This window comes from Xiphophorus maculatus, chromosome 9 (genome assembly GCF_002775205.1).
Source record: "Xiphophorus maculatus strain JP 163 A chromosome 9, X_maculatus-5.0-male, whole genome shotgun sequence".
Classification (NCBI taxonomy): domain Eukaryota; kingdom Metazoa; phylum Chordata; class Actinopteri; order Cyprinodontiformes; family Poeciliidae; genus Xiphophorus; species Xiphophorus maculatus.
In genome coordinates this window covers 25,181,783-25,195,224 of record NC_036451.1, presented here as the reverse complement: position 1 = coordinate 25,195,224, position 13,442 = coordinate 25,181,783, and the positions used below count along the sequence as shown (strand labels likewise).

The 13,442-nt window shown below is 37.7% G+C and overlaps 1 protein-coding gene across 2 annotated transcripts in view; it reads left to right on the top strand.

Annotated features, from left to right (window-relative positions):
- The first annotated feature begins 1,934 nt into the window (after positions 1-1,934).
- tp63 (tumor protein p63) overlaps positions 1,935-13,442 on the top strand; it is a 39,811-nt gene continuing 28,303 nt past the window's right edge. For both annotated transcript variants that reach the window (XM_023339138.1, XM_023339140.1), the window contains exons 1-3: positions 1,935-1,987; positions 7,434-7,562; positions 7,660-7,789. In XM_023339138.1, coding sequence (XP_023194906.1) covers positions 1,935-1,987; positions 7,434-7,562; positions 7,660-7,789 — 312 coding nt within the window. The remainder of the gene's footprint in view (positions 1,988-7,433; positions 7,563-7,659; positions 7,790-13,442) is intronic.

Genomic DNA, 13,442 nt, shown 5'->3' with positions numbered 1-13,442 from the left:
CTGCTGTTCATTTCCAAAAACCACACAAGACATCTTGGTTTACATCGCCATACTGTCCGGACCAGGGGAAGTGGGTTCAGGGATTTGGCACGGTATCTGCCTACATAGCAGTTAATGGAGGCCAAAGCAACAAATGCTCAAGCTTAAAAACAAATTATTCTTATGTTTTGTTTTAATAGTTGCTTTAAACTGACAAGGTATTGGAGAAGACAAGTAATGTAGCATTTTTTGCTGATTTATGTTGTTTTCCCCTCTGACTCTCTTCACTGACTTGGCACATGATTAAAGGTGCTTCTATTTAAAGGGACAGTTCAGAAGAAAGAAGCATTAATTGCCTTCCAACCCGTAGGACACGTTTTGTATTTTCATTTCAATTTAGTGCAAATTATTCTGCCAGATACTCCCAGTCCAAGTGGGACAAAGACCAAAGTGAACTTTTCCCGTCTCAAAACAACTCCATTCTCAAACTGCTATGACAGTTTGAGAATGGAGAAAGGTTTAAAGGTATTTGTAAACCTTTAAATTGTTGTCATTTTTGCTTTCATATATATATATATATATATATATATATATATATATATATATATATATATATATATATATATATATATATATATATATATATATATATATATATATATATATATATATATATATATATATATATAAATAATAATTTGTATTTACACAGAAAACAGAGAAGGAGGTGATACGCCACTGATGATCTTCCTGTCTGAAACACATACCGAAATGTAGCAAGTTTCTGGTCCCTGTGGGTTAGAGTGGTAAAGTGGTGTAAACATATATTAAGTAATTTTTTGCCTTAGATTTACAATAATGTCAAAATGAATATTAGGATTTCAGTAATGCCTATGCTTCAGCTCATGATGAACATCTTCATGAACGTTTAATTGTAAAAATTTCTACCTGGAACTTTGCTTGTTCTGGTCACATTACTTGCTTGACATAGGAAGGTTAATGATGACGCACCACCTCCAACTTCCATTTCCTGTACATGTACTCACCTGTTTCCTTGTAAATAAACACTCAATGTGAATGCGAGAACCAGTTAAGGGGGTTATAAAATAGCATCAGAATAAACTATTTTATAAAATTGGAGTTGTTTAAGAGAAGTCCGCTTGACCTCTGCCCCTTTCTGGCTAACCTTTAGAATCAACCTCAAGGACAAACTAATTTGCATTCATACTAAATGAAGACACCAAAAGAGTTAATTACCGTAGCTAAGATATAACCTGCTTATAGCCTTTTTTCCCCCCTACAGAATCTCACTTTAAAAATCCTGAAATAATGGAGTTGAGTGAATATTTCATTTTCTCTCCAGCGCTGGCGGATCTATAATTAAAGCGTGACGCAACAGACGCGCTCTCAGCTGTCCGAAACCGCTTTGGAATCTGGGTGGAAATGTCAGAACAAGGCCAGAGCAGCACATGGAAAAGAAGAGGACGAGAAGGAGCTTTTCAGGATGTAGGGGCTGTAGTCGTCTGTGTGTGGGCATGTGTGTGTGTGCGTGTGTGTGTGTGTGTGTGTGGGCGTGTGTGTGTGTGTGTTGGGCTGGAGGGGGGCACAGGGGTCAAATGTAGTTGCTTGATATCTATATCCTGGCAACAGAGAGTGAGTGATATCTTGTACAACTGTAGCAGGGGATTGGTCAGCGGGTCAGCCAAGGCCCCTCCTATCAGCACAGCAGCCTAAGAAAAAAAATACCTAAATTCAAAACATCTCTGAAACTTTCTCCACTCTGCACTGTACCCCCCGGCACTTTAACCGAGGCCTCTTTAGTTGTAATCTATTAATGTCTGTGGAGGTCATTTGTTTTTGCTGTAAGCCTAGTTTGGTTTTGTAGCTCAAGCACCGGTGTTTCTTCACGTAGCGCTCACGACAAGCAGGTTCAAAGTGAAGTTTGGCATGACAACATGAATTCACCTTACGCAGCTTTGCAGTATTACCCAGAGTTTCCATTTCGTCGGTAAGTACTCACGTAAACAGTTTTGATATCATGAGACTTTTCATGAGTATCCGGCTGAAATCAGTGCATCTGTCGATTAACAACGACAAATGCACTGAAAATTGATGCTTCTTATTACTATTGTCTTAATAGCTTTGCTTGGGGGGGGAAATGACTGTTAATTGCTAATAATGGGAACGTCGCGTCCTTTGTCCAAAGCGCCCTGACGACAGCGGCGTCTGCCCGGATCCTCAGCTGCTGCTTGGTCCTGATATATTTTTATGTGTGGCTCACCTATGGCAACAGTGGTAGTGTGGACGGGTATTTAGGGCTGATAGCAGACACAAAACCGTACCCAAAGATCTTCATCTGATGAATTATTTAAAGAGGATTAAACTGTGAAGTTTATGTAAAAAACAAAGAGTATTTAGTAAGGGGGCTTCTTGTTCAGTGGTTTTTCTCAGTCCATGAAACCCTTTGACAGCTTTATTTACCAAGGTGATGATTAGGATGATATGTCATTATGTTATGGTAACTTTACAGTTGTGTGATGAGAAACTAAGTGGCTCTTTGGCATTAAACTGGTATTATTTTACCACCTGAATTTGGCTGCCCTAATTTAACTGAACGGTATGCATTTGAATTTAAATCTGCCTATATGATTGGATTGTGCTTATTTGAACTGGGTTGATTTGATATTTGTACATTACTGGTTATGAGTTGGACCCTTTTATCTTGAGATGCTCATCTCAGTGCTATATAAGCAAATTAAACTGCTCAAAACTTAACTTAAATCATATTATTCTGAAAATCTGGAAGTAGCTACATGCTTACGGAAAAAGATAGAATAAAATTTTTTTATATATTTCCAGAAATAAAAGAAACACAACAAAAATAATGCAAAAGAATTAAAAAACTTTGATAGAAAAATGAAGAAAATAGGTAAAAGTTCATTAAAAAAAAAAAAAAAAAAGAAACCACAGGTTAAAAAATGAAAAAGAAAAACAACAATAAATAACAGTAGTAAAAAAAATAATACAAAACCCATAAAGAACAGTGATATAAAATCAATTACTGAAAAATGTATGTATGTATGTATGTATTTAGTTTAGTTTTTATTTTTTAAAAAGTAAGGAACTGAATATCAAGGTAGAACATTGATTGGAAATATAGATATATAAATACAAAAGAATAAAACTTTTATTATTCAAAGGAAAAAAAACATATAAAACAAGCCAAACAGTATAAATCTATAAAGAAAACCAAGCAAAACAAATATAAATATTCCACTTTAAAGTTGGAAATTGAACATATGCTGGAATACATTAGCACAATGATCTAAGTTTAGTGATTAGAAGTGCAGTAAATCATTACAAATTCAGCAACATCTCAGTAGTTTAAATCACTTCATGTTTTTCAATTTAATTCCAGGTCTATGTACTTGTCGATCTGTTCATCCTTTCTTACCAAATCTGCACCAAAAGGCTTATTCCAGTAGAGTTCGTTCCTTGTTTCTATGGAAACAGAGAATGTCCCCACAGTCTGTTAGCACATCAAGTTAAAAAGAACAGCCATTTAAATTTCCTGTTAAAAAAAAAAACGACCAGAGAAAATCTCCTCTTAGTTTTTCTTAGTAAAGCTGTGATCAGTGGCGCTTCAGACCGTCTTTGTGAATGTAAAGCTCGGCAGCCTTCATTTTGCTGTGATTGAATTTTTCTCTAGAAGTGTCTATTCTATCCCCCGAATGAACAAACCACCCCATTTAACTGTTTCGCCTCCCTAAAAGTAATGGGATGAGGGAAGGGACACTGGGGCTTTCTATTGTTTTGCAGTCATGTCCCTCTTCCAGTCGGGTCTGACGGATGAGTGGGGAGACGGTTCTTAAAGCCTTTGAAAAGTGATTAATAACGACACTGGAGAAGGGCCCCCGATAGCCCAGGCTGTTTGTTTTGATTGCATTTTCATCGGCCGCTGTGCCCAACCTGCCAAGAGACAATGGCCGTCCCTGTTTAGCGGTGACCTCTGGCCCTGTCTCGTCTGGAGGCGCTTGCGCTGTGTTTAAGTGGATGCTGAACAGCCTTTGCCTCTGGCTACCTGGAAAACTCTCTGAGTAACCCGACACCCAAACGCAGAGAAACCAACTGCGAGAAAAAGGGATAACACCCTCCAAACCAGTGGAGCAAAACTAAATTGTTACATGAAATAAAGAGAAGCAAAAAAATCTTATAGAAATAAACCCTAAAAGAAAGAGATGGAATTACTTTATGCCATGTATATCTCCATAAAACAACATTGTTCTTTGTAAAATGTCATTTTTCCAAGTTCAGTTATAATAATTTTTTTCCTCTTTTTTAAAGGGGTGGATTTTTAAAACCTATTGATTTAAATGTTGAAATGTGAAGGGGAAATTTGTACATCCTAGTCTGAAGAATGACATTGTTGTAGTAGTATTATATCTATTGTATAATAGATACAATATTATACAATATATTGTATCTATTAGCCTGATTATTACAGGCTAATCAGAAACTAGATCGCAAAATGTGAGCAAGCCACACGTGAGTAAGCTTGAGCTGTTCATGTATGATGTGAATGATTTAAAAATGTATTGGAGGTTGTTTTTCTCACTATAAACCTAATGCTCTACTTTAATTCATGCAGTCTGTTCTGTCACTGGTCAAAATAAAATGCCGAGGGAGAAAGATTAGAGTTTTATTCAGAATAATGAGATGACTGTTAAACTAGTTTGACATAAAAGACCGAGGATTAAAGCTGCACTTAAAAAGAGCTTAACACTATTAAAGCCCTGGTAAAAACACACCTTTATCTGCTCTCTTTGTCAAACAGACATGTTACCGGTTCTCCATCTGCTGTTCAGCTTAGCTGCAACTGTTACATATCGCGACAGATATCATCTCGCGATATTTTAATCCTAGCGTGCTAATCAGTGATTAGCAGGCCTCAAGGACATCCTCGAACACGCTGGCCGTTCGGTGCATTGCATTTTTCATTACAGGTAATTTCATAACCGTAGTTTGAAAAAAATACGTCAAAGTCACACAAACTCTCCATTTTGTGCAATTAAGGGGGAAAATGTAGGAAAGTAATATGTTTTTTTAATATTAGTTCGGTTAGCTTAAAGAGTTTCTGAGATAGCCGAATATGCTAGGCTTGTCACGTGCGATTAGCTTAGTGAGAAAACCCGAGCGGCTTTTTGTAATATTTATGGTATTCAGGTGAATAAAGCACTAGGGGGATTAATAACGACACTGGATAATAGCTTTGCTTGGGGGGTAAATGTGGCTTTTCGTCATTTTTAAAAACATTTGCTAATACACCCAGTGGAATAAAAGTTAAGTTCAGTTTAAAATTAGTTGTCCTAGCTTGTACGTCAAAGAAAAGTTGTTTTAAGCACATTCATTGGCTAATTCACGAACTGTGTCGCCTGTTTTTATTTTAAAGGAAGACTTAACTTATTTCGTCTCTAAAAATATGACCCATTTAAGCTTAAATCATAATTTAAGCTGAATGGCTCCACAATTAATTTACAAAATGTTATATAAAAAAAAGTAGTACTTTATCAGTATGAGGCACATGGGAGGCGATTTTTTTCTTGATAATACTCTATAAAACGTCTGCTTGTTAAAAACCACAGATAGTAGAATAAATACAGATTCTTTAGCAATCAGTGTATTATTGAGAAACCTTTATTGTATTAGTTAAAGTTAAAAAGTATGTCTTTTTTTGGTTTGTTTTAATCCAAACCACTTTATATAAGGTGTCGTAAAAGTGGAGGAAAGTATCAAAAAGGACATAGGTGGAAGGGGATGAAAGAACCCACCAACTTGTTGGAAAATGCCAAAATCTTAAGACTAGTTTCCTTTTAAATACAGAAACATTTCCCATGTTCCCATTCATAACAAGAATCTCCCCTAAAGTCATAATTCCAAAAAGATAAGTAGATGATTTAATTAATTTAAACATGGAAATGACACAGCCAGTTCAACCATTAGCCAATTTAGTCATGGCATTAAAGTGAACTGAACTTGTGAAATTAGAAGTAATGTTGTGTTTTGTAATTTTTGGATCATTTGGACTATTTTCAGGCCACTTTCAAAAACTATAATAGTTAAATTTTTAAAAACCTGATGCACCTCAGGTTTCAGCAGGATCTGACCTAGTCTTTTGGTTTAGACGTGGTGTAATTTCATCTTGTGTGGAAGTGTGGTTTTCAGAGCTGAGCTTGATTTTAGTTGAGAGGTTTCAAAATACTGTTCAGAATTTCTCATTTTTGAGCTTTTGCAAATAGATTTAAGCCTTTTCTCATTAAAAACCCTGTTTTAGTGAATCTTTACACAGTGTAGAGCTATCCGATTCACACTAGCCTTTACTGTTGCAGTTTTTATTATGTACATGATTTGTGAGAACACAAAATTTGCTTCCTTTTGTACTTTCATAAACAGAAGAAAGATGTGACAGATTAGTGTTGTGAAGTGTTATTCAGCTTTCAATAACAATATGTGTATTTAGTGGTGGAGCTCGTATGCAGTGGTTCAGGTTGCTAAATAAAACCAGCTGAGGAGACGTTTACCAACCTGCTGAATCCAATTTGAAGTACTTTCAGGCTTAAACCCAAAGCAATGTGAAGTTTCTAATTGTCGGTGCACTTAATAAACTCAAGCTTCAAACTTGTTCTCCAACTGTAAAAGTGTGACACTGAAGAGCTTACTCATCAGCAGGACAAAAACAAAAACATCGCACCCGCAGTATTATTATAATTTTTTTCTTTGACATTGCAAGCTGAAACGTAATCCCTCATCTGAAACTCTACAGTCCCCCGTGGGTGTCTGGCGGATAATTAGAATTTTTTGCTTCATTAGATATGCCTGTGTTTCTTAAGTCAGGTATTAATATCCTTCATCGCACAGCTTTGGGGAATTCCAAAACCTAAAATAGTGCCAGCTTTGGATCACGGCTGCCCCCCATCAGCCCACCTCCCGGGCTCGTCCGGCTGCACACACATACCAGAAGCGGTGGCAGCGCTATCGCATAGACCACGGGGGGAATTCCGCTCGCCTCAGACTGCAGCGCGCACGCCACTTCCAGCAGGAACAATGGTGGGGCTGGGCTCCGCGGCAGGTGTAATGTTTCAGGGGAGCAGGTCAAAGTGCCTCTGTCTGAATGGTGCATAATCACCATTATGTGTAGTACAAATATTCAGTATTATGCAGGCTGACTTTTTCACAATGGATGTGACTTCACGGATGGCTGCCAGCAGGACTCCTCCTTCCTTTCTTCCCCCTGGCTGGGTGGCCACATCTCAGCCCTGCAGATCAACTCTGACTCTGTTTGCTGACTGCACACCTTTTAAAAAAATAAAAACTACAAATTAAAACGCTCTACAAAACCTGGTTACAGAATTGATTGTTGTAAGATAACTGACTGACAAAGATGTCTCTCTTTGCAGACTCAGGGATCCGTCATCTCTGCTGTCCTGGAGAGAAGGCTCATTATTTACTACCATGAGCCAGCCGGGACAGACGGCTGACTTCTTCAGTCAGGATGTGTTTAACCAGTTGTTTGATATGCTGGACCAGTGAGTGAATATGATAAAAAAAAAAAAAAAAAACCATCTCAATTATCCTTTTTTAAAAAGTGCCTATGAACAATGTTCTTGTTTTTGTCTTGCTTAGGTCTACCATCCATTCAGTCCAGCCCATTGAGCTCAACTTCACCGAGAGTCCGACTGATGGCTCAGCGGGGAACACCATTCAGATCAGTATGGACTGCATAACGATGCATGAGCCAGACGACGTGGTTTCTGTGAGTATGCCGATTTCACAGAAATGAGTTTAGCTGTTTTTGACTCTCTGTACCTGCTGTCTGAGTTCATTTTACTGAGGGACGTATAGAAGCAGCAATAATGAAAAACAAAACAGTACTGCAATTTTAAATATGCACTGCAGCAAGTCAGGTGATTTTTCCTATAGGATACAAACACAGCAGAAATGTTCAAATCTGTTTTTGGACCTGTTAAAGCTGCAGTATGAACTTTTACAAAATATCTTTTACATCTTCAAACTGTCATCATGTTGTGACAGTATGGTAAGAGATAGACAATCTGTGAAAAAATGTTATCTCCTCCCAGTGCTACTGCTGGCATCTGACAAAATCCACCACTCCTGATCAAAATAAACCAATCAGAGCCAGGGTTGTTGGACTGTCAGTCAGTCTCATGTATGTGCTTCTCAATGTGCTAATGGTGGAGAAACAACTTGCTGTTCCAGGAAAACCGTATATCCACTGTCATTTGTGGCTGTGCTAACTAGCTTTAGCATTTGTAGTAGGCTATGCTGACGTGAACCAGCTGTAACCTAGCAGAGAGCAAGTTGGAGGGTGTACACTGGGGTGATTGACAGTGCAGCACCCTCCTCCTGGCTCTAATTGGTTGTTTCTGATGCAGCTGTGTATTTGATCATAAATTACACTGTAACAACAATGTAAAACATATATATATTTTTGTAAAAGTAACATTCTGTAGCTTTCTTTCTTTCAAGCTGTGACGCCTTCAGCTACATGAACAGTGTAATGTCTGTCTCTTTACCCACCATCAGAAATCACTTTCAGTATACCTCACTAGGACTTTCAATGCTAAAGCTCTTTCTGCTTTCATTTTTCATGTTAGCAGTGGAATTTCTTTGGACCTAGTTGTGTAAATGAGGATCTGAGCAGAGCTGTGAGAAAGCCGGTTTATCTGTGGCTGTCTGAAATGTTGTCAGGAAGGATTTTATCTCATCTAGACTGAGCTGCGTTTAACCTGGGTGGCCCCCCGGCTCCTGAGAACAGTAGATCACAAACTGCATTCATGGTTGGATGGGCACTTAGATTGTCACACGATCCCCTCCAGTCTGAAAATCAAACTAGGCTAAGCTTTATTAGCACTTGTCACTTTAAGCATAATATCTTTTCGTTTAAAAAAAATACATTTAAAAACTGTTTAAATTTTACATTTTCATTGTTTCTTTCTTTGTCCTTGTCACACACGAAGCCTCAATGTATATAACACCTTGCAAAAGTATTTATACTCTTAACCTTTTCACATTTTGTTAAGTTACAAACACAAACTGCAGTTTAGCAAACAACGTAATGTACAGGATAACTGTGAAGGAGAAGCCAAAGGAAAGTGAATTTCAAAGATTTTAACAAATAAAAATCTAACAAGTATTTGTGTATTAAGGGGTCCATATGATATACTTATGATAATGTAAAAATAAACAAGTGCAAAATACATTGATATTTTTTATTTCACTGTGACAAAATGTGAAAAAATTTAGAGTATGTACGTTTTTACAAATAACAGTAAGTTAGTAGACTTTGTCTCTATTTACACAAAATAAGCATGTAATAAATAAATGACTCCCCAACGTCTGCTGTGTAGGTGGCGCATTCTCACAGGACAACCGAAACCTGAGATTTAGCTGAAATGTACAGAGATCCCCTGGATGTGATGTTAACACACTGCGAGATTAGCTTCAATTTTTACTGAAATTTTTACTTTATAAATTACTGACATGGTCGATTCGCACGGGATTAACAACACAGACAATCATTCAATCAATCAGCCAACCAAATTTTATTGGTGTAGCACTTTTCAGCAGCAAGGCCTTTCAAAGTGTTTTCCATCATAAAAACCCCCAAAATACAAAGTCATATATTTGAACACACAGTCAACAACATTACATTATTATTGAATCATTATAAATAGTATGTGGTTGCTAGGTAAAACTAGAGATGCACCGATTCAATATTAATATCTGTATCGGTCTCAATATTGAAAAAAAATTCTAGATCAGATATTGTGACAATATGTCAGATCCGTAAGGGCAGCTCTATTCAGTCTAATTCTATGCTTTGTGCTCCGAGCGACGTCAATGAATATTTATTTATTTTACATTATATCTAGAATTTATAATTGCCCTTTCTGAACCATTTGAAAGACGCTTTGTTGCATTTCTTTTTTTTTTTTTACACATTTGAGTAAAGTAGCCACCCTATTGTTTTTATCAATTGCTGTATAATTTATTTTACATTTTCTGCTATACTCCTAATTGCACTGACTGAACGAATTAAAGTTGTTTTGACATGTTTGGCCAAGCTTCTGAAGCTGTTGGTGTATTTAAATGTGCTGTACTGGTGCAGAGTTATCAAATACATTTGTAATTCACTACATTTATATCTGCGTTAAAAAAAAGAGAGAGAGAAACTTTTTAATTCATTTCAACACTTTTTCTGTATTGGATCGGATTCGACCGATACTAAACCAAAGATATCTTTATCAGTATTGGAAGTGAAACAAGTGGATCGGTGCATCCCTGGAAAAAGTGAATCCCATAAGAATAGAGACATTTCCACTCATAGTGAAATATTACTATTCTTACTGGTTTAGTTTTAAGTTTCAACTAAATCGATGAAAACATAAGTGCATGTTTAGATGTCCTATAAGTATTTAATAAAGCATGCGCCACATGATCTCTTGTCGGTTTTGCTCCTTGGAGATGGTGTGTGTTTTCCCCTCCCTGTGTTGGAATGTCGTTGTCCAGCCAGAGAGGGAGAAGAAAAAAACCCACAGCAAATAAAATTTCTGTTTAAGGGGCTGAGTGATGTTACTCCTGTGCATCCCCCAAGGGGGCGTGTGCTCTCTTGAACCGGTGATTAATGGCCCCACCACCCACTTTCCTCCACTCCAAAAGAGGGGCGTGGCTCAGTGATTGGCATGCCAGCAACTTAGGGAGCATCCGTGGCAGCCTGCCAGTCACCAAGCCACGACTGTTATTATCAAGTCTGCTCTGATTAAAAGCTGCGGTGGGCAAACCCGACCTCACCTTATCCCCCTTCGTCTTCCACTCATGAAAAGGTGTGCCCCTTTTTTTAAAAAAATCTCTCTCTCCACTCTTATGCCGCTCAAACACCCCGGGGGGAAACTATTTGCATTGTAAGGTTTGTGTTTAATCTGAAATTCCTTTTTATTCTGGATTTTCTTTTCTATAGCTTCAGGGCAAGAATTTACCACATCACCTGCCTCTCCTGCAGAGGTCTCCGCTCCCATCTATCAGTGCTTCTCCAGGTAGAGGTGGGGGTCGGAAAAGAGAAGGTGGTGGTGCGGGGGAGGAGAAGATTGAATAACATGAGGAATGTTGCAGGAATAGCGGCTGGAGAGAGGCTCTGTCCTGGCCCAAACAGCTGATTTAACCGGGAGATAAAGCTCTGATCAGCTGTGCGTGGAAGATGCAGCGGCTAAGCTGACAGAATGAGGTCCTCTTCTGTCACAGGTCAGAGTTTAAACGGCTTCACCGCGGAGTAACTCAATCGACACACGGCGTCCCGGAGATCTAATTACATGTTTGTGTTGGGGTTTGTGCTGTTTGGCCACACCTCTGCCGCGCCGCCTCCCCCCTCGCTCTGAGCTGGAGCGCAGGAACGTTTTCTACGCCGTTTATTAAACTGAACAAAGCACAGCTCTTATCCTAGCAGTATAAACTAACAGTCAAAGCTATTGATACATTTCTATTCACTCTTCCTTAGATGTTTGAGTTTTTTTCCCTACGCTTTACCTTGGAAAAAAGAAATGAGGTCACCCACCTTAGTTCTGATATTTTGAAAGCATCGTGGAGCACAGCTTGACGTTTAACCTGGATTAGAAACAGAACGTGATGGAGAGTTTTAATGCTCCGCCAGTTTGCCTCCGGCGTGTGAAGAGGTGTTTTTAAGGCGCAGCTGTTTGTCATAATAGCTTCTCATGGTCCAACAGAACAGTCCTGTCACTTATTTTCTAAACTGTACTTTTTTAAAACGTGAAGAAAGGAACCGGAGGATATTTAAAGGCTCAAGTACATATTGTTTTATAAATCTGTATCCAGCAAGTGTTCCCTCTGCATTTGTTCAGATTTAGTATATTACTAAATTCAAAACATGTATGATTCAAAGGTAATTTTCCTAACATTAACTACAAATATAGCTAAGTTGATACTTTTGGTTGATCTCTGTTAGGGCTTCAATTACCAATTATTTTACTAATTGATTATTCTGACGATTAATCATAACACTTTCTGCAAATGTTTCATTTCACCACTTGAGCCTTTTTATTATACATTACTAGAAATACATTAAAAGGTGCAAATAAACAATCTAATAATTTTTTTGACTAGTAAGATAAGCATTTTGTTTAAATTGCAGAAACAGAGTATTCCTTTAATGAAATGTAGAAAAGAATGCGTGTTTGCTACCTATCCTAACATCAACATGTGTAGGGCTGATCTGTTTATTTTTTGGATTAACCAGTTAGTAATTGGATAGGAAAAATGCTTAATACATTGATTATTTTTATTTATTTATTTATTTTACAGAATTTGAACCAAGTGAAGCTAAAACTACCACTTGACGTTTTGGGTAGAATATATTTTCAGACAAAGAAGGTTTTATTTATCTTATTTTGAGTCTTTATACTCCAGTTAATAATTTGTTGTTTATTAAATTAGTTGGCAATTATTTCAGTCGTCGATTCATCACGATTAAATTAGTTGGCAATTATTTCAGTCGTCGATTCATCACGATTAACCGATTAATCGGTTCAGCCATTATCACTTCATAGACCCAAAGACAAGTCTTCATTTTCTACGTGTTTTTCCAGGATTTGACTTGCCAATCACCAAAGGAAATTGTATAGATTCTGGTTTGACTCCACTCTTCTCTCTTCTGTTTATTTTTTTTCTTTTTGTTTTGTAGAGTCTTTAGACAGCAAAGACTAATTTGTGAGGTTTATGGTCAATTTGTCCAGTTTTTAAGGGATTTACAGTAACAGTCCTCTTTGTCACAGAGGTCAAACAAATGCAGATTTTGCTCTCTGATAAACCAAACTGTGTTTTATTTTAGGCCAACAGATTACCGGGAAACCGCTGCTCTAAAGTAGATTTAAATGGAAGAGCTGATTTGAAGGATCGCCACCCAAGTGATGCTCCATTGAGCGCTTGCGTCTGTCAGACGGGATGAGAGCTTGCTGTGTGTTTAGGTCAGGTGTCTGTGCCTACCCAGACACTGCAGCTTGACACCTGATACTAAACTAATCTGGCCGACTTTAGGAACAGGCTCTTAAAGAGGAAAAAAACTTTAGAAAAGCCTCTTTTGTCTGAGCCCCTGGATTTGCTGATCCCCCTGCAGATCCTATATAGCCATACATCCTTTCACACTGTTGCATTTAATTTTTGCACCGTTTAAACTGACCTTTAATATCTTACTTTTTATTACACATTGAAATATACGGTATATATATCTATATGTATGTGATCTAATTCAAATCTTAAGGTAAAGTTGAATGATGGCTTGTCTTGTGGTACATTATGCAGAACAAAGCATCTCATAGATTAAATCAGACAGCTAAAGATCCGGCAGCATGAATGAAGCCACTGTTCTCTACAACAAA